The sequence below is a fragment of the Leptonotus elevatus genome, chromosome 18 (genome assembly GCF_054856555.1).
Source record: "Leptonotus elevatus isolate MCC_2025b chromosome 18, RoL_Lele_1.0, whole genome shotgun sequence".
NCBI classification, from domain to species: domain Eukaryota; kingdom Metazoa; phylum Chordata; class Actinopteri; order Syngnathiformes; family Syngnathidae; genus Leptonotus; species Leptonotus elevatus.
The window spans coordinates 1,907,565-1,933,617 of record NC_141256.1 but is presented as its reverse complement, the minus strand read 5'-3'; the positions used below and the strand labels follow the sequence as shown (position 1 = coordinate 1,933,617).

At 42.2% G+C, this 26,053-nt stretch overlaps 1 protein-coding gene across 3 annotated transcripts in view; it reads left to right on the top strand.

The window, feature by feature from the left end:
• The window catches only part of kcnk10a (potassium channel, subfamily K, member 10a), a 42,365-nt gene extending 23,306 nt beyond the window's left edge, over positions 1-19,059 (top strand). For 2 of the 3 annotated variants that reach the window (XM_086060940.1, XM_086060941.1), the window contains exons 6-8: positions 5,672-5,864; positions 8,311-8,453; positions 10,943-19,059. In XM_086060940.1, coding sequence (XP_085917066.1) covers positions 5,672-5,864; positions 8,311-8,453; positions 10,943-11,620 — 1,014 coding nt within the window. In that variant the 3' untranslated portion in view covers positions 11,621-19,059. The remainder of the gene's footprint in view (positions 1-5,671; positions 5,865-8,310; positions 8,454-10,942) is intronic. The other variant, XM_086060942.1, reaches the window with a different exon arrangement.
• Positions 19,060-26,053: the final 6,994 nt, after the last annotated feature.

Below are 26,053 nucleotides of genomic sequence, written 5' to 3'. Positions count from 1 at the left end.
TCTTTTCCCCATGTCATGCTGCTCGTTTTTGCATTGTTGTTCCCCCATGTTTTGGTTCTAGTTTTGGTTTATCTTGCAATTTGGAAGATCACCTTTTGTTTGTAGTAATTAAAATCCCTTTTTTTGATTGAACCTCTGCCTCCTTGCCCTGCTTCGCTGCGACTGGGTCCTCCATCAAACTTTACCTCCTGACAGAATGAACCGAACACGATCAGACCCAGCGGGAAGCTCCCGTTGCCGACTGGCACGCCGTCGGTCGGCTCGAAAGCACCGTCAGCCTGCCACCCAATCCCATTCCCTCCATGTAGGTACTTTTTCTCTGACTGATTCCGCCTTGTCCTCTGTTCCCCATTCACCCGGTCTCCTTAGTTCACTTAAGTCCCTGCCCTATGACACCATTTTGTCACCCCATTGTTTCATAGACACAGACTTCACAGATGATGATGAAGAAGGCTGTTTTTAGGTTAATGCACTTACAGATTCCAGGTCCGATTTAGACACTGATTTGGATATTTTCACCAGCATAGACCCTTACATGTTTTCGTCACGGTTTTCTTTTGCGGATTATTTTAACACCGGGTCATGTCACCCCCCGTCACCTCGGTCCCCGCCAAGTTCATCACTCCGGTCCCCATCTTGTGCACCTCATATCCCCACATTACCGCCACGTCAATACTTAGTCCCCACTTCACCTGGTTCCTTACCTAATCCCGTTTCTTCTCGTCACGTTCCTTCAGTCTCTGTATCCTCGGTTTCTAGTATCCCTGCTGCTCCTCACTCCCCATGGTGGCAGGCTGATGTGGCCCCAGTTCCTGCTCTGAAGTCTGCTTCAGCCACGCCACCCCAAGCCATGTTCACCCAGCTACCGCCAAGCCAAGCACCGCCAAGCCAAGCACATGTCCCCGAACCACGTCCGCCGCAGCTTCAAGTCCCCGAACCACGTCTGCCGCAGTTCCAAGTCCCCGAACCGCGTCTGCCGCAGTTCCAAGTCCCCGAACCGCGTCTGCCGCAGTTCCAAGTCCCCGAACCGCATCTGCCGCAGTTCCAAGTCCCCGAAACGCGTCTGCCGCGGCAGCCCCAGGTCCCCGTGCCGGCTCCGCGGCAGCCCCAGGTCCCCGTGCCGGCTCCGCGGCAGCCCCAAGTCCCCCAACCAGGTCTGCCGGCTCCACGACAGCCTCAAGTCCCCCAGCCAGGTCTGCCGGCTCCACGGCAGCCTCAAGTCCCCCAGCCAGGTCTGCCGGCTCCACGGCAGCCTCGAGTCCCCCAGCCAGGTCTGCCGGCTCCACGGCAGCCTCGAGTCCCCCAACCAGGTCTGCCGGTTCCACGGCAGCCTCGAGTCCCCCAGCCAGGTCTGCCGCCTCCACGGCAGCCTCGAGTCCCCGAGCCAGGTCTGCCGCCTCCACGGCAGCCTCAAGTCCCCGAGCCAGGTCTGCCGCCTCCACGGCAGCCTCAAGTCCCCGAGCCAGGTCTGCCGCCTCCACGGCAGCCTCAAGTCCCCGACTGGCCTTGATGGGTGTGCCAGGTTCCCGCCTCCGTGCCCCCCTCCGCCCGCCCTGTTTTTGGACTTTTTTGTGTTAGGGACGTCTGGGAGCCGTCCCTCGAGGGAGGGGTTCTGTCATGTTTTGGGCTCTGTTTTCCTTTTGTGTCTCCCTTGGTCTCGTTTAAGTGTGATCCTGCCCTTCCTCGTGTGATCCAATCAGTGCCCTCAGCCACTTGTGTCTTGCCCCAGGTGTGTCTTGTTGTGTCGTTAGTGTCTGTGTATTTAGTCTGCTGTCTCCCCTCTGTCTGTGTCGGTTCATTGTTTTTCCCCATGTTATGCTGCCCGTTTTTGCCTTGTCTTTTCCCCATGTCATGCTGCTCGTTTTTGCATTGTTGTTCCCCCATGTTTTGGTTCTAGTTTTGGTTTATCTTGCAATTTGGAAGATCACCTTTTGTTTGTAGTAATTAAAATCCCTTTTTTTGATTGAACCTCTGCCTCCTTGCCCTGCTTCGCTGCGACTGGGTCCTCCATCAAACTTTACCTCCTGACAGAATGAACCGAACACGATCAGACCCAGCGGGAAGCTCCCGTTGCCGACTGGCACGCCGTCGGTCGGCTCGAAAGCACCGTCAGCCTGCCACCCAATCCCATTCCCTCCATGTAGGTACTTTTTCTCTGACTGATTCCGCCTTGTCCTCTGTTCCCCATTCACCCGGTCTCCTTAGTTCACTTAAGTCCCTGCCCTATGACACCATTTTGTCACCCCATTGTTTCATAGACACAGACTTCACAGATGATGATGAAGAAGGCTGTTTTTAGGTTAATGCACTTACAGATTCCAGGTCCGATTTAGACACTGATTTGGATATTTTCACCAGCATAGACCCTTACATGTTTTCGTCACGGTTTTCTTTTGCGGATTATTTTAACACCGGGTCATGTCACCCCCCGTCACCTCGGTCCCCGCCAAGTTCATCACTCCGGTCCCCATCTTGTGCACCTCATATCCCCACATTACCGCCACGTCAATACTTAGTCCCCACTTCACCTGGTTCCTTACCTAATCCCGTTTCTTCTCGTCACGTTCCTTCAGTCTCTGTATCCTCGGTTTCTAGTATCCCTGCTGCTCCTCACTCCCCATGGTGGCAGGCTGATGTGGCCCCAGTTCCTGCTCTGAAGTCTGCTTCAGCCACGCCACCCCAAGCCATGTTCACCCAGCTACCGCCAAGCCAAGCACCGCCAAGCCAAGCACATGTCCCCGAACCACGTCCGCCGCAGCTTCAAGTCCCCGAACCACGTCTGCCGCAGTTCCAAGTCCCCGAACCGCGTCTGCCGCAGTTCCAAGTCCCCGAACCGCGTCTGCCGCAGTTCCAAGTCCCCGAACCGCATCTGCCGCAGTTCCAAGTCCCCGAAACGCGTCTGCCGCGGCAGCCCCAGGTCCCCGTGCCGGCTCCGCGGCAGCCCCAGGTCCCCGTGCCGGCTCCGCGGCAGCCCCAAGTCCCCCAACCAGGTCTGCCGGCTCCACGACAGCCTCAAGTCCCCCAGCCAGGTCTGCCGGCTCCACGGCAGCCTCAAGTCCCCCAGCCAGGTCTGCCGGCTCCACGGCAGCCTCGAGTCCCCCAGCCAGGTCTGCCGGCTCCACGGCAGCCTCGAGTCCCCCAACCAGGTCTGCCGGTTCCACGGCAGCCTCGAGTCCCCCAGCCAGGTCTGCCGCCTCCACGGCAGCCTCGAGTCCCCGAGCCAGGTCTGCCGCCTCCACGGCAGCCTCGAGTCCCCGAGCCAGGTCTGCCGCCTCCACGGCAGCCTCAAGTCCCCGAGCCAGGTCTGCCGCCTCCACGGCAGCCTCAAGTCCCCGAGCCAGGTCTGCCGCCTCCACGGCAGCCTCAAGTCCCCGACTGGCCTTGATGGGTGTGCCAGGTTCCCGCCTCCGTGCCCCCCTCCGCCCGCCCTGTTTTTGGACTTTTTTGTGTTAGGGACGTCTGGGAGCCGTCCCTCGAGGGAGGGGTTCTGTCATGTTTTGGGCTCTGTTTTCCTTTTGTGTCTCCCTTGGTCTCGTTTAAGTGTGATCCTGCCCTTCCTCGTGTGATCCAATCAGTGCCCTCAGCCACTTGTGTCTTGCCCCAGGTGTGTCTTGTTGTGTCGTTAGTGTCTGTGTATTTAGTCTGCTGTCTCCCCTCTGTCTGTGTCGGTTCATTGTTTTCCCCCATGTTATGCTGACTGTTTTTGCCTTGTCTTTTCCCCATGTCATGCTGCTCGTTTTTGCATTGTTGTTCCCCCATGTTTTGGTTCATGTTTTGGTTCTAGTTTTGGTTCATCTTGCAATTTGGAAGATCACCTTTTGTTTGTAGTAATTAAAATCCCTTTTTTTGATTGAACCTCTGCCTCTTTGCCCTGCTTCCCTGCGACTGGGTCCTCCATCAAACTTTACCTCCTGACACACATGCACATACTCATGCACATACAAAAAAAAGAAAAGAAAAAAAAGAGAGCAATGATGATGACATGTCGAATAGGTAAGATTACCAAATAAACAATACTCAACAAACAATAGCTCTCTCTCGAAAAAGATACAAAATAAAAAAATGAAATAAAAAAAGACATAACAAGACAGGAGAAACACTCAGAAACACAAGACAAACACCAATCACAGAAAGACACAACAAACACACCAAAATTAACAAAACTCTAACCCATACAAAACCGAAACGTGACAAAAATAACACTTCCTGTATTTTTCAACAAGAACAAAACAATTCTGAAAAATTCAGGAAGTGTTATTTTGAATAAATAAGCGTTGTTGTATAAGCAGAAGGTCCCCATCCATGTGTAATGTGAGTTTGGAGACATGACGATGTAAAATCATGAAGTTATTGAGAATTAAAAACAACAAAAATCCCACCCCCAAAAAATCAGGATGTGTCATTTTGATTAAATAAGAGTTGTAGTATATGCAGGCAGTCACCATCTATGTGTGATGTGAGTTAAGAGACATGACAATGTACAATCATGAAGTTATTGAGCATTAAAAACAACAAAATTCAAAAAAATACAGGATGTGTTATTTTGATGAAATAAGAGTTGTAATACATGCAGGGAGTCCCCATTTATGTGTGATGTGAGTCCTAAAGATATACCTAAAGATCTATAATTAACTTATTGAGTATTATTTGAAAGAAACTCACTTCTAAAATTTCGAAAGGGGGGTGGGGGTGGGGGTGGGGGGTTGCAATGTAACTAGGTGGACATCTTCTGTGCATGCAATTATTGCAAAAACCCAACAATGAACAATGATGTCGTCTTGGATTTTTAATGGCATTTTTTCTTTTCAGCAGCTTCTATTTGTTGACGGTCCCTGGACCCGCGTCTCAGCACAGCCTATTGAAAAAGCATGATGACACATGAACTGCTCAGACCACAAATTGTGTTAACTGAAATTCAAATTGTAGCACGTTGGCGAGCTCACAGAGATTGGAATAAGCCATTGTTTATGTTGCAATGACGTTTTGTTTTGGAGTTATTGGACCGACAACACCGTATCTGCCAATCTCTTGCTAACTTTGCCGGACTCTCACTCTGTCTCTCTCTGTCTCTCTCTCTCTCTGTCTCTCTCTCTCTCTGTCTCTCTCTCTCTCTGTCTCTCTCTCTCTCTCTCTCTCTCTCTCTCTCTCTCTCTCTCTCTCTCTCTCTCTCTCTCTCTCTCTCTTTAATCGAAGAAAATTGTAAACTATCAAAAGAATCCTCATTTTTACAAATGTACCTTTAATCTGATTACATGTTTTTTTCCTGTACTTTAACGGAATACAGTTAAAAACAATTTTTTTATTCTAAATACGTAACATGTATTCTGTTACTCCCTAATCCTGATAACGAGGTAAATGATGGTAAAGTGGACAAGTGGAAATTAATAATGGCCTACTGTATTTGTGTCTTTCCGTATGCTAGTTAGGTTACTGTTCACTGTAAATCAGCAATAATGACATAAAGCAAACTACCATTATTCTTGGGCAAAGGGGAAAATGTTCACTACTTATAGTAATACCACAGTAACAGCTTAAAAAGTAAAAAAATTATTGGTTATCTGATAAAAATCAATACTTGTTGGATATAAATAAATTACAGTGTGTGTGTGTGTGGGGGGTGTGTGTGCGTGCGTGCGTGCGTGCGATTATCTGGATGATTTCTCCTGGATAGAACAAACACAACCAAATCAGTCAAACTAAGATCAGAATAGCGTCCACCCTCCTCTTCATCCTGGCTGGCTGCATCCTGTTTGTGACCATCCCAGCTGTGATCTTCAAACACATCGAAGGTTGGACAGCTCTAGAATCGACATATTTTGTCGTCATCACTTTGACAACTGTTGGAATAGGCGACTATGTGGCAGGTGAAACATTTTATTCTATTGAAACTAAAATAACCCTTAATTAGTGGCAATGTTTACTCTATGTGTCTTAAATAATTTGTATAAACTAGTTATTGTATGGGAAGCACATTGAACTAGTAATTAGAACATCTACTTTAAATTTCAGAGGTTCTGACCTTTTAATTGGATGTCCAAAGTAATTCTACAAAGGAAATTGTTTTTCAACTTACATAATGTAATTCCAAAGAAAACGCAGCATGTGCAGCAATAATGGCACCCCTCTTTGATATTTGGTTGCACACCCTTTGGCAGTGATGACAGCGTCCAAACGTTTCTTGTAGCCATCTCTAAGCTTCTTGCACTTTTCCGCTGGTATTTCCCCCCACTCTTCCTTTGCAAATTGTTCAAGCTTTTGAATGTTTGCATTCGCAATGGCACATTTCAGCTCATATCAAAGATTTTTGTATACCGGATTGAAATCAGGAGTCATTGCTGGCCATGTTAAAACAGTATTTTTTCTTTTTTAACCATTCCTTTGTACTTTTGGGTCTTTGTCTTGATGGAGGACCCATGACCTTTGACTCAAACCAAATTGCCTTAACACTTGGGTGGACATGTCCCCCTAGAACAGGGGTGGGCACACTCGGTCCTCGAGGGCCGGAGTCCTGCAGGTTTTGGAGGTTTCCCTTCTCCAACACAGCTGATATATGATCAGCTCATCAGCAAGCTCTGCATAAGCTTGGTAACAATCCTGTTGATTGGAATCAGCTGCGTTGCAGCAAGGAAACCTCCAAAACCTGCAGGACGCCGGCCCTCGAGGACCGAGTTTGCCCACCACTGCCCTAGAATGTTTTGATAATTATCTGATTTCATGATTCCTGTGATATGATTAAGGCCTCCAGTACCAGATACTGTAGGGAGGGTGTTCTTTTCCTCGGAAGCTTCATTGCGCGGTCTGTAAACAAACTGTTCGCGTGCATTGCCGAAAAGCTCTATTTTTGTTTCATCCATTGTTTAGCCGTTCTTTTGTATGTCTGTCTCAGCAATGGTCTTCGCCCATGAAGCCCTATTTTTGGTTTAGTGTGTGGCGTATGGTACTTCTTGAAACCATGATCCCAGACTGTTCCAGTTTGGCTTTCAGGTCTTTGGATGTTTAACGTGGTGTTTTTTCCATCATTCGCACCAACCGTCGAAGACTTTTGTCATCAATTTCTCTCTTCCCCCCACGTCCAAGGAGGTTCTTCACAGTTCCATGCTCGTCAAACTTCTTAATAACATTACGCACTGCTGAAACTGGGCTACCAAAGTCTTTCGAGATGGCTCTATATCCTTTGGAGGTCTTGTGTTTGTGAATAATTGCACTTTGGATGTCCTCAGACAGCTCTTTTGTTTACACGATTGTGACAAAGGGTGGCTTTTTAAAACATCAAAGTCATCATTCATTGGTTAAATAATGTCAATTGGGCACAGACAATTTAAAACAGGGAATCCTCATTTGTGATTTAACAAAGGTGAGTAACAATGGTGTTTAGTATTATTTCCGCTCATTATTTATTGTTATAATTATTATTTTTTTTTTATCATTTGGTCTTTCGGATAAAACACAGGTTCTCCATAAAAAATAAAATGTTTTACTTGATAAATTTTTTAAAGAAGATATTCCACATTATGTACGTTACCTTCATGGGTGCCAATAATGGTGAACAGGACTGTACGTAGGGTACTAAGTTCTCCTCAAGATTGTGTGAGTTATAGCTGGGTACTCCCTGTCTGACATTCCAAAAATGATGATTAGCCACGATCTAGACTGTGAGTGCAAATACATTGTACAGTAAATTCCTCTGTAAAAGAGTGCCTCAGCTTCTTCATGCCTTCTTATTAACATGTGTTAGGTTAACTTGAAGACTCCAAGTTTTCAATACGTGAGAAAATGTGCTCTGAGATTGACTGGCAACTTGTAGAGAATAAATAAATGGACAGTTGTGTTTCTTTCACAACAGCAACATTTCTGGCATATTATAAAACAATTCTACCCTAAAATATACATGATATCAATAAACCGAGTTTCAACAAGGGCATGTTTATTACATGTGATTTTGGACAGAGGGTTGAAATGATTAGGTTCCAACCACAAGTAATTAAACTTAAATAGAGACCAAAACAATGTAAAAAAATATACAGTTTAAAACATTCTTCAATTAATGAACTTGTGCTCTGTCATTTTGCATAAAAATTATGATGTATAATTAACTTTAATTACCATGGTTAGCCATGTATTACATTAATGTTAATAATTTAAATTTGAACTTCAGTTCTTTTAGTGTTCATCAGCTCTAGTTGTACCCCACCTACTGTAGAAGTCTGGCAGTCTGGAATGGGCTCCAGTTCTACACGAAAATAATGAGGACATGCGGTATTGGAAATTGATGGATGAGACACTTATTTATTTATTTATTTTCCATCTCAGGTGGAAATCGGAAGATTGAGTACCGCAAGTGGTACAGACCACTGGTCTGGTTCTGGATCCTGGGTGGTTTGGCCTATTTTGCTGCAGTGCTAAACATGATTGGCGACTGGTTGAGGGTGTTATCCAAAAAGACCAAAGAAGAGGTACTCACGCCTTTTACATCATTCAATGCTGTTTTGAATTGGTTTTGAATTACTATCTTAACATTTAACACTGGGGTGGGCCACTTTACAATTTTGCTTATTCAACTATTTGAAAATGTGAACTTGAAGCCACGTCACTTCACGACAGCCAATTACTGTCAGACTTATTTTTTTATTTAAAAAAAAAATACCTGTAAACAGTCAATCAGAGTGAGTACATCATAAACGGAGCATGGAGGAAAACAAAGAGGATAAATAAAAAAAATAAAAAGCTTCACTTGTCTTTTTTAACAACTTGAGGTAAGTGTGTGACTGATGTGTGTATTCAAGAAATCCAGAAAAGCTCCACTTTGGCCGGAGTTTTTGGAAACCTTTGTTTTTAATGAAAAAAAATCCCTGGGGACGTGTGGATGACAGGGTAAAACGCAGAAAGCGATCTCCCGTTCATACGTGTAAACGGGGCCTAAAAGAGTCATAGCTACTGTAGGTCTGAAACCTCAATCACAAATGGCTAACCTATGGACAGGGTTGGGGAGTCCAGGTCCAGAGAGAACAAACCCTGAAACAGTTCAACATTAGCCACAGGTGCTTCTACTCAACAGGTGCTTCTATGAACTCGTTTACCTGCCAGTTAAACTAAAGCCAATCTGTGGCAGGGTTTTTACTTTCTGGGCCTGGATTGCCCAACCCTGCCTCTGGATTAGGAAATGAGTTGACAAAAAGTCCTTTAAAAACTCAATCACAGTCCAGTTAGTTTGAATTTAGGAGTCCTAGCATTGCAAATGTTGCTAGTTTAAAATGCTGCTTGAAATTATAGAAATTAAATATTTAATTAAAGTGAAATTAATATCACTGTCATCTTAAGTCTTTTAAGAAAGTTTGGGGGTGTCGGATGTATAAAATAACAGCTCGTCCGTCTGCGTTCCATTCAGTCCTTTCACGAACTCTTTTTTTTCCTGCACTTATGAGCGCTAATCAATTATGGCGCTGTCCATGGTTACGGTGACGTCGGAATTACAACTGGCAGGAAATCACTATATTCATGACTGAGGTGTTTTGTTTCAAACAAGCATTTGGTTTAACCTGAGGAAAGTCGATGATAGCATAGCACACAGCTAGCCGACGCTCGTATAGGCCTCAAGCCGCATTCAAGCGCATACGCCCATACACTTTCCGACTTGCGACGTTGGATTGGTGTATCAAGGTCTGTCCTGGAAAGCAAATGTTGACCGTTCTGTAAATCCTCTCAATTCAAAAACTGCAATTAAAGCACATTCTGTTTGTAATACAGTGTGGTGGTCTTTACAACGCGAATAAAGATATGACTAAGATTGCCTAGTAGGGCATGAGCTGAAGTCATTCACAGATCATGTAGAGGGAGTAATAACAAGATAAGCATTACTCTATCTATATTTGACATGAATTATGACACATCTTTGTCTTATGTCCATTAAATAAGACATATTTAATAATTTCATATTATAATAGTATAATTGTAATTTGATTTTAGAGTTGATTTCCAACCTGTGGAGCCAATGCATTTATTTTGCACGAGAAAAACCTACGTTTTCCTACTGAAATAATGATCTTAACTCAGTTTAGTCGCAAATGTACTTAGTGTGAAAGCTGGGCTTGTATTGTTGAACACAAAGCTGATATATTTGCAGGTAACCATGACTTAGTTTGTTGCATGACTGGCAACAGACTGATACACAAAGGTTGGTTTTACCTTTTACCATTCAATTGAAGAGCAGTTATTTGTTATGCCTGCCACTATATGCCACTGGTGTAAATATAATAATAATAATTTAAATAATATTAATTAATAATAACAATAATAATAATTAGCTTGGAATAATATATACTTTGACTTTTTACTCCAAGCCAATTAATTTATAAATATAGATGTATGTATGTATGTATTTGTGTGTGTGTGTGTGTGTGTGTGTGTGTGTGTGTGTGTGTGTGTGTGGGTGGGTGTGTGTGTGTGTGGGGTGTGTGTGTTTGTGTGTGTTTGTGTGTGATTTTTCTTTTTAATCTTTTAACATTTCTTTGAGTAATGTGTTATCGTGACTAAAATTATACACCATTATATGACTGTTTCATCTCCAACCCTAACAAAGGTTATGATAATTGTGTATGATTTTTTAAAATCATTATCTTGATTGTTATCACAATTTTGACTTTGTCGAGTTTCTCAGAGAATCATAGGTGTCGGGAACCCTGGTCCTCGAAAGCCACTGTCCTGCTTGTTTTTAATGTCTCCCTCCTCCAACACAGCTGACTCAAATGATCAGCTAATCAGCAAGGTCTTTAGAAGCCTGATAATGATCCTGTTCATCGAATCAGGTGTGTTGGTGGAGGGTGACATGGAAAATAGGCAAAACAGTGGCTCTCAAAGAGTTCCTCCCCCTGCCTTCTTGGTTCTTTTTTTTTTAAATATATAAATGACATCACACACACTAAAGTAATTTGTGTATTTTGCTTAGGTTGGGGAAATCAAGGCTCACGCAGCAGAGTGGAAAGCAAATGTGCGAGCCGAGCTGAGAGAGACAAGGCGGCGTATGAGTGTTGAGGTCAGTGACAAACTGCAGCGAGCTGCCACCATCCGCAGTATGGAAAGACGACAGCTCGGCCTGGATCAACGTGCGGTCTCCATGGATATGCTTTCTCCAGAGCGCCGAGCAATCTTCAACAGCCTGGACACCAACAGCTACAAAACTTCCTCCCAAGAGAGTATTGACACCAAGTTTAACAATCTTCGACTGAGGGGCACTGAGCAGTGCGACCGTCAGTCCAACCACCAAACAACATCCGAGGACAACATCTTTAACCGTCTGGGTTCTGTCACTAAGCTTGCAAAACGCAACAAGAATAGGGACTTGAAGAAGAACATCACAGAAGAAGTTCGACGTCCTCATAGTGAAGCCTATGGTTGGATTACGACCACCTTTGATTGTAGCACACCTGTTATGGATGAAGGGAAGCGTAAGGATGAGGAACCTGAAGAGACTGAAGACAAAGAGTGCAATACAAGCTTGTCTGAATTTCCGTTGTTTGTAGAAGCTTACAAGTCACATAATGGGCTTATTCTTGAGCAAACCAAAGAGAACAAGAATGATGAAACACTTGAAATGAAAGAGCTAGATATTGAGATGAGCCCTTAACAGTCTGTATGTCGAAACAATAAGTTTTAAAATGCTACCTTTTGTGCCTTAGGTTTTCTCTTTCGCCAGTATGTGCTTAAGCAGGAATAATGCCTGCCTCTTTGTGCTACAGTATACATATACTGTTCCGTTGACATGCAGTATTCACAGTGCCCTAAGAATATGTGATACACATTATATTGGCTTCATCATGATCCAGTGTAATAATGCAAAATACCCTCATAGGTTGTGCACTTATATGCCAAGTGATGGTCATTGGGTAAAAAGTGTTCCTCAAAGTGCTAAAGCAGAGATCCCCAACCACCGGTCCATGGCCCAGTAGCAGTCTGCGGGCAATATAGTATGGGACTGCATAGAAACACAGAGAAAATGTTTAGAAATATATAAATAAATGTCAGCCCCTGTCCCCACCACCGCGTACGTGATTACCTTCCAAAGATAGATATGTCAGCCACCCACTCCCTCGTCAATTAGTTACCAATGGGGACTATACCTAAGGAAACCCTTATACAAGATCCAGGGCAGGACTGGTACCAAAAAAATCAAATCGGCCCTGGAATTTTGACCAGGGCTGATGTTTATTGATGATGTTTCAGTTTTCTTTCTGTATTCGAAATGGATTAATGGACTGGTCCCTCTAAATTGTGGGCACGTCTCTTGGGGTAAAATGTAGGGAAATAAAAATTAAAAAGCACTGCATCGGACCAAAAGAGGCCGGCCCACCGGGCATCTGCCCTGAATACCAGATGGCCAGTCCAGCCCTGTCAATGATTACCTTCCCCGTTACCACGTCAGCGATAACCTTCCGAAGTGGAATGAATATATGTAAAAAAAATAAAAAATAAAAAACATCACTAGGTTGGGGATCACTGTGCTAAAGCATAATGTTTTTTTGGGGTATTTTAGTAATTTCATCCAGGTCTACAAAGTTACGTCAAGGTAATGTGTAGAGGTGTAATAAAATATATATAAACATAATCTTTGTTTATATAAATATTTGGTTAAATATATTTTGCTTCCTCTCACCTATTTAAGTACCTGCAAACATTGACCTTGATGATATTCTAATATAGCTAACATAATAATATAATAATATGTTGTTTTGAATGTGAACAGGAGGATTTTGAATTAGATGCGAATCTGAACCGGGAGCCAGTGTAACTGGTGGAGGATGGGGGTGATGTGTGAACGGAGTTCGGGTTGACGCGGGCAGCTGAATTCTGGACCAACTGGAGTTTATGGAGGTGTTTGTGAGGGAGGCCAAAAAGGAGAGAACTGCAGTAGTCGAGACGGGCGGTGACAAGACTGTGGACCAGGATGGCGGCAGTGTGGGGGGTCGTAGAGGGGCGAAAACGGTTGATGTTACGTAGGTGGAAGTATGCGGACCGGGTAATGTTATTGATGTTGGATTGAAAAGATAGCGTGCTGTCCAGGATGCCTCCCAGTCTTTTGACTTGGGGGGAAGGTGGAATAGAGGCATTGTCAATTTGTTTGTTGTCTGTTTTTGAGAGGCTGGTTTTAGTGCCGATGAGTAGAAATTCAGTTTTGCTACTGTTTAATTGCAGGAATTTTGACTGAACCAGGTTTTTATTTCATAGATGCAGTCTGTAAGGGAGGTAGGTGGTATAGTGGAGGAGGGTTTGGTGGACAGATAAAGTTGGGTATCATCAGCATAAGATTGGAATTGAATGTTAAATTTACGAAAATATTGCCGAGAGGGAGGAGGTAGATGATGAAGAGGAGGGGCCCCAGGACAGATCCCTGGGGCACACCTGAAGTAACAGACAGACAGATTTAAGGGACTTGAGTTGGATGAACTGAGTGCGGCAGGTGAGGTAGGATGAAAACCAGTTCAACGGAGTGTGGGTGATGCCAATGGAAGAAAGTCTGTTGAGGAGGATGGTGTGACTGATGGTATCGAAGGCCACACTCAGGTCAAGGAGAATGAGAATGGTGAGGAGTCCAGAATCAGTTGCCATGAGAAGGTCATTTGTGATTTTGATGAGGGCTGTTTTGGTGCTATGGAGTGGGCAGAAACCGGACTGGAACTGTTCATACAGATGATTGGAGGATAAGTGGGAATAGAGTTGAGCTGCAACAGATTTTTCAAGGATTTTGGATATGAAGGGAAGGTTGGAGATAGGACAGTAGTTTTAGAAGTTGGTGGGGTCTGCGCCGGCTTTTTTTCAAGAAGGGAGTAACGGCAGCAGTTTTGAATGATTTTGGTACAGTTACAGTGGTGAGGGAGGAGTGGATGTTGATAAGGGAGGGGACACATGCTTTGACAAGTTGAGTGGGGACTGGGTCCCGTTGAGAGGTGGATGGCTTGGATTTATGAATGAATTCTGTTATTTCTGAGAGAGAGGGGAGCTGAAAGGAGGAAAATGAATGTGCAGATGGGTAAAAGTCAGCTGAAAAGGTAGGTTGATGGCTTGACCCAAGGTTGTGATGAATGTCCTTAATTTTATCATGGAAAAATGACAAGATGGAGTTGCAGAAGGCGGTTGTGCATAAGTGAGGAGGGAGGGAGTCCTGGTTAGGGGTGATATTGTTTGGGACTTAGAATTTCCATTATTGTCAGTGATTCTCTTGGAATAATAGTTAGTTTTGGCATTGGTAATGGAGACCTTATAATATGAAATGTGATTAGCATACATTTCTTTGTGAATGGTAAGTCCGGTTTTCCTGTAGAGGCGTTCCAGTTGTCGAGCTTTTGATTTTAGGAGACGGAGATCGGGGGTAAACCAAGAAGCAGAGAGCGAGAAAGAAACAGGCCGTTTTTTTTAGTGAAGCAAGGGTATTCAAGATGTTATGAAGTCCAGAATTGTAATGTGTGACCAGATCATCAGGGTTGGAGAAACTGTGTATGTTGGGGAGAGAATATATCCTTCTACTTCTTACTGTAGACCCTTTTGCCCCGGTCTGGAAGATATCGTGCTTGTATTGCTCCAAGAACACTCACTGGCATTCATTTAAGTGTACAGAAGGTTGTCGAACCATGAAGCGTCAATTAAGGGGGCGGGGCTTTGGCGAAAGGTTAATTGGAGGCATGAAATCAGAGAAATGTGATTCAACACTCAGTGTGTGCTTTGAGGATAATCTTGGAGAAGAACACAGATTTGGAAATTCCTCAGAATATGAAATGATCAGAACGTGGCTAATTCAGATAGATACTGAGGAAAGAACGAGCTATCCAGCCCTGACGAGCCACACATTTTTGTTCTTTGGGTAGGATTCTTTGAACCAAATAATGCTGACACTCATTATTCCCACAATTTGGCCAGGTTTGCAAATAGATGTACTGCACAATTATTAAAATAATAATAATAATCACTAGAAGATTAAATCAACAGGGCCAAATGGAGTGGTAAAAAAAAAATAATAATTAAACGATTGTTTCTTTCAAACATCAAAAATCATTTTCCTTCCTCTGACCTACTCACCATTAAACTTGTAGTCAGACCAGAAAAGTCCGCTTGTTTGGTCCGGACCAAAAATGGACTTGATTTTTTTCATTTGGTGCTGCTCATATTACACTGTGAACTATATTGCATTATCACGTCAACGTGTGACGATCGTTGCTACCATTGGACAGAAATGACGAGTGCGTCATGCAGAGCACAAACCCGGAAATCGAGGAACACATGGAATTCTTACTGCTCTGCATATTTGTGGTGTTATTAGATGCAAAATATTTGCTCATTCAACGGAGGTTCCGCAACACTGTTTCTAATTTTGGAACAGCGTCCTCAAACAAGCGTGCAGTAACCTGAAAAAGCCGTTGTGCTCCGCGTGCCCTGACCCACAACATGCTTACAGCAGCACGACTAAACCTAATACGGAGAATTATGAATGAATTTAGCACAACATTCACTACTGGTGTCGGTACCAGATGTGATCGGGCTGCCAGATCGTATCAGTATCGGGGTTGCCTAACGAACACGTCACGCTATAGGATTGGCCAGAAATTATCCGGTTGACCTCAAACATTGGAAAGAAAATATCCAATCCAGTAGCATGAAGCCATCGGTAGGCGACCCCGATACAATCTGGCAGCATGATCACTTCTGGTACCGACACCGAGCGATATTACCTCTTGATACTTGGCTACGGTGGCTTGTTAAGCCCAAAAAGGCGCATATGTCCTACAGTTAGTGCGACTCAGCCGTAGTTTGTATTCAGATTACGAAGTGAACCGCACCGAGTGAGTTTGATCCGAACCAGGATTTGTTTGTGTGTATTCAGACCTGTCAAAAGGTCAGGATCAGCGTGGGAAACAAAATCTGGTCCGTTTAAAGCAGACGAAACAGTGCAGGTCTGAAAACACACAAAGACACCTTCAGGGTCTCACAGAAAGTCAGAGTTTATAAATCGTTTGAGGTCACAAACGAACCAATGGCGTAAAGAATACACGGTCACACGGTCACACGGCACAAGAAGGCATGCTCAGTTAGCACTGTACTTTTTTTTTTCATTTGACTGTTTTATATTTGTGGCTTACAAGTGTTTTTTAATCATGACTTTACAAATTATTATTTATTTTATGAATTATGTAACCAAATTTATTGGGAGTTCCTTCGTCATGCAGCATTAATGACTCAAAACAGACTGCCAAAACAAAAAAGGATTTCATCTGTTCATCGATTGAAAATATTTAATTGCCAGTCAACCTCCAGATTAACCTGTAAAAGAAAAGATAGAAGGCAGTAACCTCCCTAAACAAACAACACATGAAAGTGGCTGTGATAATAGCCTGCAAAAAAAAGTTGGGTGATGTCAATGGGATTTGCTGTGTAGTTATCGCAAGCAAATAATTACAAAAACTACAAAATAAATATGGATTTGCTTAATGTCTATTTTAAGTCTGTTCTGATATTTCTTTCCAAATAATGCCATCTTCTAAGTCGATTATCTTATCCAGTCATAAATACCTGGGGAAAATTATAAAAATGTTTATGGCTTGTCTCGTACTTTTTTTTTAAGTTTTCATTTTCAATTTTCCGATATTTTGAGGGGAGGGTATGGTCAGTAGGGATGTAACGATATCCAAACAGCACAATACAATAAATATCACGATATGAACCTCATGATACGATAATTATCACAATATATTGTGGCAAGCTTGATGTAAAAAATTGTATTGTAAAAATAAAAAAATACAATTAAATAAAAAATATATATAATAAAAGCTCATGTTGTTGTGTTTGGCTGAAGCGGGTCAAAAGTAATTTTTTTTTTTTTTTTTTTTTTTATGGAGATATTGAAAAAGATTTGCTGGTAGACTGATTTATAGGAGTGATAACCAGTGCACCAGCCAAAACATTCCTGTTTAAAATTAATCTGCACTAATGAACTAACACTGCACAAATGGAATACAACCTCGCCTTTTTAACGGATGTGCTACTTTTAGTATTGTGACATGACGACGACGATATTGTGGCACTTTTAATAACACGATATTGCTACAATATATATAATAATCAATATATATATAATCGTTACATCTCTAATGGTCAGTGGCGGTTTGTGGATTTTTCTCCAAAGGAAGTTTAAACTCCAAAATAAGCATTTCAAACAACAAGCAAACACGTACAAACATAGGTCTTTTATAAGCATAACCTTCACATTTTGTTTTCTAATTTAATTTGAACACGTAGAGCTATGGCGCAGTCTAATAAAAGCAGAAAAATATAACAGACTTTCAAAGTGAAAATGCAAAAAGATGCAATGCTACAAGTGCATTAGCTTTAATGTGCTGTATATCTCTCAGTATTCACACGTACACTGTTAAGGGATCGAATAAAAATAAAATCCACATTAAAAAAAACACCTTTATATATATATAATGGCGTTGTCAGTGAGTTTGAGCACCATTTTTGCTGACATCGTTATAGATTTACCCTTATTTTAAAACTCAATGGTGTCTTTAGTTAACATGCTGTTTGCAGTATATCGGCCCTCAACATGTATACTTTGACCCACTGTACATTCTGGAGACACAGTGGCCTAATAAATAGGTGGCAGCTTGAAATAAAGTGGTTAAATTGTTTGAAATTAAACAACTCATTTATATAATGTATAGTGCAAGCTTACTTTTTGAAATATTTAATATAATGTTGGGAGCGTCTTTGTAATATATTTCCTAATTGAAAAAAGTCCATTGTGAGGTAATTTGAAGTATTTGACATTATGAAATCATTTATAAGTCATGCCAGAGCACACATAATCTAACAGATAAAACATTGTTGGGAAAAATGCGGTATATATACAATTTAGTCATCCATCGTAAAAGCTGAATGTAACACATACTGTGATTGATGTCGCCGTGCATAAAATGATTGAGATTATATTTCCTTAATATGACATCTAGATGTGTTATATATAACATATATCCATGACCTCTTTGAGCACTATCTCAGGGCCTTTTGTGTTTTTGTTTTTTGATCGTATTTTCTGCTTTGATATTTAAAAAAATACATAAAAATAGGGATGGTAGCTCACCTCTTGCCCAAAATCAACTGGGATAGGCTCCATTTACCCATGACCCTAACGTGAGAAAAGTGCTAGAGAAAAAGATGTATGGTTGAATTTGACGTGTGTTATTTAGTGAATGACAACCGAATATAACATAAGCTATAACGCAAAGAAACGTGTTGTGTTTAGAGATTTAGTGATGGATCAGTTTGAGATGATTAAGTAGCAGCTGTTCCTGAGTGTGGATTGTGCAATTTGTGTTTAAGAGGACACATCTAGTCTTTTAAATGCTTATAATGAGCTCCCAGAAGGAATGATTTTAAGCTTAGATTTGGAGTAAAAAAAAAGTAGTGAAGTAAAAAACTGGATAATGCACATTTAAAGAAATGTGGCTCAGGTGGAGGCATGAGTGCACAATATTTCATTAAGTAGAAAGAAAAATATTACTGCATTGAGGTGACGACTTAGCAGTTAACATTAGTATGTGCACGTTCAGATGAACCATTTACCCAACAGTTAAATGGCACTACAGCACTAAACGAGACAAATGTAAACTGTGCCACTTGCTCATGACTCATATTTGGTATTCACTGACACTTGACCTAGCCTTACATTCTCACAACCAATGTTAAAGCATTTTTTTCCTTTTATTATGCTTCTGTGTACATTACACGTGGAAAAAAATAGATTAAAAAAGATAAAACTGATGAATGCAGTAAAAGGCCACATGTTTAAAAAAAAATTATTAAAAAAATTCAGAGCTTCAACATGAAACTGAGAAGTCAAATGCAAAAAGACGCATGCTATATTGCAAACATAAATAATGTACAGTGTGATGTCAATGGTCTCACTCTACATGTTTTAGATGATAAGGCTTTTGTGTTTGTTTTTTAATTATTATTTTTCTATCTGCCTGTGTTTTTTAAATCTGCCTTGTACTTGGATGTTTTCGCAGTCTCGAAGGTGCAACCATAATGTTTCCTTTTGGAAATAAATATCACTGAATATGAAGTTAATGAAACTGTCTGGTATTATATGTCTCTGCATCTGATTGGCGAGTGCTATGTTATAGGAAATGTGGGAATTGTAGACAAGGCGGAGCTGTGAACAAATCGCCACATGGTGGTGTGCTGGCTCCGATTATGGGGGAAGATGCCGGACCCGGTCTGACCCATCAGACGCAAATGTAATGTAATGTAAGGGTCTGCTGGGAACATCTGGGAGAGTCCCCTGTCAGAAGGAGTTTCAACTCCAACCTCCAGTAGAGTTCCGCCTACTTTCCGGGTCTGTCTGCAGCCTGTAAAATGTGGACTGTTGTGTTTATTCAACCTAGAACATTTAATAAACAGACACGGAAGGAAGACAAGAGATATAGGCTGGCGAGGAGAAATGAACAGAGATGTGCTGATCACAGATTCCTGCCCATTTCTGACACACTCTGCCGTTTCTCCTCCTTTTATTTGGGTTGACCTACCACATGGACATTACTGCTCTGAGGGGTTTGGGGAAGCACATAGCAGTAATGTGACAATCATTTACAAAAAGTCGTTACACAGGCAACATTGCAGACATCCTTTAACACTAAAAGTTTCTCAACCATCCGGCCATCTGTTTTCTGTTGAAGCTCGTGACTGCATATTTTCCGTTTTCTGTTGAATCTTTGTGACTGATTGTGATCGCAGTGACTCCAACTCACACAGTTCCAGCAGGTCACAATGTTGAATAAATTAACAAGGTTGAATAAATGCTTTATAATTAATAAAAGACTAAATATGGGATAACTAAGATACATTAATCTAACATGGACGTAACATAATTTCGGCTTTATCATGTATAAGTGGGTATAATTTGACTGTAGTGTAGTCCAATTTGCTGTATCCACTTCTGGCAAAACAGCACGGTTTCCATAACTGTGAGCCAATTAGCAACAATATTCACAAGTTTAAGTCAGCAATTTGACGTCACGTTTGCTCATTAATATGCATAAGATCCGAACTTTTGGACAAACATTTAGTGCCGACTCCCACTATACGTATCATTTTGGAAGAGAAATGTTTTTCTTGTCATAAAATTTTGAACATCAGACTTTCTTTGCAACAAGAAAAATCGTTTGAGAGTATAAAAAAGGGTTTGAGTAGGGGCGGACTTACCATTAGGCAAACCTAGGTAGTTGCCTAGGGCAGAGGTCGCCAAGTTCGGTCCTCGAGAGCCACTATCCAGCCTGTTTTCCATGTTTCTCTTCACTAACGCACCTGATTCATGATCAGGATTGTTATCAGGCTTCTGCAAAGCTTGCTGATGAGCTGATCATTAGATTCAGCTGTGCTGAAGGAGGGTGAAGGGAAAATAACCATGGTTTGATATGTCCTCATGTAACCTCTTACATAGGGATATGTTGTTGTCCTGAACTGTTGTACGAATCCAAGTGCCCAACAATTTGTGAATAAAGGGCGGAATCAACCTGGGAACTCTTCCTTGTTTATACTATAGTCCTCAAATGCTTCGGAAATGTTTTCGAGGGTGCCTGGGAGTGAATGCCTTGTTTTTACTACAGTCCTCCCTGCTTTGGAAACATGTTTTTGAGGGTGCCTGGGAGAGGGCTTGGCCAGCCCGGTTTCTCACGCTCACCCCTTTTTGTTAACGAATAAAAGACGGAGCGGCACGCGGTGTGGGTAGAGTCAGCTGTGGGATACGTACGATTGCCCAGCCGTTTTGCAGCTCGTTCTATCCGGACCGTCGGCTCTCCGGTCTAGTGTCAAGGTAAGCGCTGATGATGATTATATTCTGCTGCTTAGCGTTGAAGTGTGTTGATTGCTGTTTGCGGGGAATAAAGGGCATATTTGTTCTAGCACAGTATATCAGTCTCTGTGTATTCATTGTTGCCGCCGATCACTCACGATCCTGCATAAAAATATAAAAGTGAAGTAGTGTTTTCCACAAAACAGAGGGAGACATGGAAAACAGGCTGGATAGTGGCTCTCGAGGACCGAACTTGGCCACCCCTGGCCTAGGGCCTCACGTTACTAGGGGGCCCCATACAATTCCTCATACACTAATGGTCAATACAGTTTTTACTTATTTGCGCACATTAATTATGTTTTTGATTCAAATCATTTTGCTAAAATGCCAATAGAATGCTTCTTGCTTCTACTGCGCATGTGCAGAAAGTATCTAGAAAGTCTGCGCCAAAAATTAGCAAAGGGCGCGAAGTGACGACAGCGAGCGAGACTCAGAAGCAATCCCAGCAGGGGCGAAAAGACGAAGGAGGAGGAGGAAAGCAAAAAGTTTATTGCAAAATTACCAAAAATAACAAATATTTTTCACTGTGTCTACATCTTCTGCCAGCGACTCACAGCCTGCAGCAGCAACATCAACACCTATTGGGGACGGAAAACAGTGAGTAACTGTCCAGCTGGTGACATTTCCCCTGAAATGAAGTGAAAATCACCAAATGTTGTCACTTTTAAACCTATAGTTAGTTTAGGCTTTCTGAAATGAAAGAAATAATTAAAATAAATAGAAAAAGCCAAACGGTTTCAGCTTTCATTTCAGCCTGGGGTAGGCATGAAGTTGTGATTACAATATTGCAGACTCAAAACTGAAGGTATCACGTTGTTGTTTATTTTTTGTCACACCGCAGTGAGGTTGTCTTGTCTGGGCTTTTACTGTCTTGTCATTTCCTGTTTTATTTTGAAAATTCTGACTCTCCTTTCGTTTCAGGTCAATTGCCCTTCCTCATGTGGTGTCAGTGTCAACCCTAATTCCTTATTGTGTCCACCTGTTTCTCATTACCCTCATGTGTTAAATGGTCTGCGTCTCCCCTGTCTTGTGCCAAAGTGTTTTCGTCAGAGTCACTCTAGCCCAGAGGTGGGCATCAAGGGCTGAAGTCCTGCAGGTTTTGCATGTTGCCCTTCTCCAACACAGCTGATATATGATCAGCTCATCAGAAAGCTCTGCATAAGCCTGATAACGATCCAGTTAATTGGAATCAGCTTGTGTTGGAAGTGAGAAACCTCCACAACCTGCAGGACTCCGGCCCTCGAGGACCGAGATTGCCCACCTCTGCTCTAGCCCAGTCACAGTCATAGTCCTCAGCCTTGTTGTCCTGTCTTCTGTGTGAACTTTTGTTTCTAACTTTGCATAGCCACAGTATAGTTTTAGTTTAGGAGTGATTTTGTTTTGTTTGTAGATTAGATATCCTCCCTTTTGGAGCACCTTTAGTTTAACATTTTATAGCCTTTGTTTTTCCCTCTAAATGAGGAGTTTTATGTTTAATATATCTGCCAAACTCCTATCTCTGCGCCTGAGTCCTAAATCTGCCACACCATGTCAATTTTCTGTCCCCCATACACAACAAGTAATGAATGTTTATGATGGTTATCATCCCCACTGGGGTTGTTGGACACTTGTTGGACATTATCTTGAATTTGAACACCACCGGAAACTTTTTTTTTTCCTTCAAGGTAAAGTAGCAGTAATGGAAGAGTTCAGAAATTATGCTATAAAACTTTGCAGTTTGGGAAAAAATAAAATATATTTGTTCTATTAAAACATCATCAAATTGTCATCTCATAATTTGTTAATGCCCTTCTCAAGAGTATTGCAGCGTCGCAAGAAACCATAAAGTGCCTCCTGTTAGGTTCCGTGGTTGCCGGTGGTTTGGATCCAACAAATGTAGACCAGAATTAAGTACAAAAGTTTTATTACACAATATCGTGACAGGAGAAGAACACTCGTTGGCAAACACAACCAGGGTAGAAAAAGAGCAAGGGTGTTACAATGACACAGGCACAACAAACAAAAATTAGATACACGTAAATCACAAAATAAAGCGACGCAGAGTAAAATACTTGCATGCGTGAGATAACGAGCACAAGACCTATGAAGACAGAAACATCTATTGGCACACCCGCAGTAAGCAAATTAACCACGTTCTGTTTACTTTCAGTTTGAAGAAACACTAAGAATAAAATCAAAATTCTTGTTTATTTATTCATAATCTGAAGTCGCCACATTCAAAGTTTGTGGTTCTTTGTATTACTAAAAGAATTACTAATCCACTCGGACACAAGCACAATTTATTCACTACGGTCACACATACAGAATCACAATACTGTCTACCTAACTATCATACGGTGGAGAAAATAAAAATAAAAGTAAACTAATAGAAATAAGAAAGGAACAATTTAACGAGGTAGAAAGGAAAGGTTTGACTTGCCAAATCTGTGAGATGTTTGAAATGGAAGTTGCACCAGCGATATGTCAAATTGGTCATGAGACGTGCAACTTACTGGAGTGAGTTGGATCGAGCGGCGGAGTGAAGATCGGTTGAAGAAAGAAGACAGGAAAAACTGCTCCAAAAAAATAAGGCAAAAATAAAAATTATGAAAAATTGTTCAGCAGTCGGACGCGCGCGAAACAGCTCGGCTCAGGTGCGTTCAGGACTTTTTGTCCTCTCGGCGCGCGGGGAGATCCGCGTCTCAGCTGGCCAATCACCTGAAGCCGAGATTCGCTGCGTGTCTGCGTCCCGAGGGAGATCAGCCATTGTACCCGCTCTCACCACGATGGGAGCAAGTGCGGCGGGACGCACTGGACTTGCGCATGTCCGTTCAACTGTGGTGACTGGGCCCCAACGGGGTCACGGTAAAGTTGGTGTTGCCGAAGTGGGGCGAGCCCACCAAGAAAAGAAAATATGAAAAATGAAAACAACAAACAAAAAGGATGTGTCCGTCTGACAGTGCGGACGCGTGCCAGCTTCGGTGCACTGCGCCTCCAAGTACGCTCGCCGAGTCCGAGACACTTGGTATTTTCTTGGAACAAAAGTGCCACGTGGGAAGTCCTTTTGTCTGTTCTGGGCCAGACGGACGGGGGAGAAAAAGGTGGAAGATAACAGGAACAGCGGCAGAAGACGAGAGAGAGAGCAATAGCGCGCGCCCTTGGTTTTAAAGTTGTGGGGCGACCCCTCCCTCTTTGACTCGACTCAACTCCAAGACTTCTTAAACTCCAAATTATTTAAATAATTAATAACTAATAATTAAAATTTAGTCAGGCTGGCAAGCCAAGTTCTTCCAAGCAAAACATGTTATCGTTACACATATCGACTAATACTGCGGCACGAGGTAATTTCGTTCTTTACGGAGTAACTAAGAACTCTCTTGAGGTTGAAATGTATATGACATTCTTTTCCAAACACAAACAAAACATGCATGGTGTGAAACATTCAGTTGTTTGTACATTCACTTGTATGTGATGAAATTTTTTAGATGAAATGTGTAAGATTGCTTTGTGGGTCATAGGTGTTCCAAGTGAGGGCAGTTTCGATCGTCCCCAGTTGAAGGCGCTGTGGTCACAAGTAACTTTCAAGAACGCTGGAATGTGACCACCTGGGTTCAACTGAACATCTGGTGTGGGGTTTATCTGTTGTGTTAATCCCCCAACTCAACAGGGAAGAGGATGGAGCCCCCGATAAGACACTTTAGTACCATAAACTCGTGGTTCTGGCGGGTGAAAAGTAAACATTAACATCCTGGTGACATCGGTGACGATTGACTTCAAAAGGGTGGAAGGCCCTTTTGGCCGGTTCCGGCGAGGGTGAAAAAGGAGGGGGAGAGTTGCTATCTCTCACCCCAAACCTAGGTTGACCTCGCGCATATTTTCAAGAGTGAAATGTTTGAGGAAAGGAGAACAAAAAAAATAATAATTAGGGTGACTGCCAGTATTCGTTACAACCCGAACAACCCGTTTGGGCGGTGGTGGTGGTGAAGATGTGGGATTGAGTGATGGGCGGCCTCTTCGTGCCTGTAAAAGAATGAGGCTAGTGGCAACCTCTGCCTAGAAGCTCTTTTGTCACTTTTGTTTAACTAAAAAACTACTTTATAAACTAACTATTTAGTTAATTTGAACAAAACAGTATACAAAACATGTAGAAAATGTGAACATAAACAATGTATACATCAAGAACACAACTCCATCAGAAACGCGTTGCCTCTGAATGAAGCCTGTCGTACAGACGGACTTAACATAGTCCGTGCATTTACAATGTCCTCAAATAAACCGTGATTTAAATGTCGACCTTTATTTATTTTTTTATTTTTATTTAAGGAAAACAAAAGTTTTGAAAGGACATTGAGGAGGGTTAAAAACAAAGCAAGCCTCGTTGGTATTTGATCATTTGAAGGATTTATTGTCTGATTGGACCTCTTTTATGTTTCGTTTTGTTTTCCTTTTGTCCTTTTGCAATTCTCATGTTCTATGGAGAAAGACTTGGATGCTGTTTCTTTTTACTAATGGGGGGTGGGGTCGGTTAATTTTCTCTGAAAATGTCAAATTGTTTGTGTATTATTACATTATATTGCCACTGGGTGTTATTCTCAAACTTATTTGCAATTGCATGTGACGCGTTACTCATTTGTTTACATATAAATAAAAAGTTAGGAGTACTTAATTGTGAGTTATTCCTAAGTTTTCAAGTACTTGCATTTAAGCCATAAATTTTAAAATGCTTGAATTTGCAAGAGCGGGATTTAAAATGGAAAGGTGCTGTGCCTGTTAATGACACCAATCTACAAAGATGTTTAATAACAAAAAACAGGTGTTTTGAACTGGAAGGAGCTGCCAGCAGAGTAGCCTGCAGAATGATGTACAGTACTTCTTCAGCACCCACCTCAACTGCCGAGGCTAGCGCTTTTGTTATTTAATATTTCCATCACAACTAATTCCATCCACCTTATTTAATTGTTCAGACAAACCAACGTGAAGCGTACAACACACTATGTACTGCAATTACGCTACGTTGTTTTCGTCATTCGGTGGCGCTGCGCTACAACTTTGGTGTTCAAATGGGGGTCACGTGTTCCGGGGATGACGAAAGCGCCAACAGCCGTCTTAGTTAAAACAGCGAAATATACTCAAAAATACAAATAATACTACTTGTTAGTTTGCATTAAGATTATGGTTATG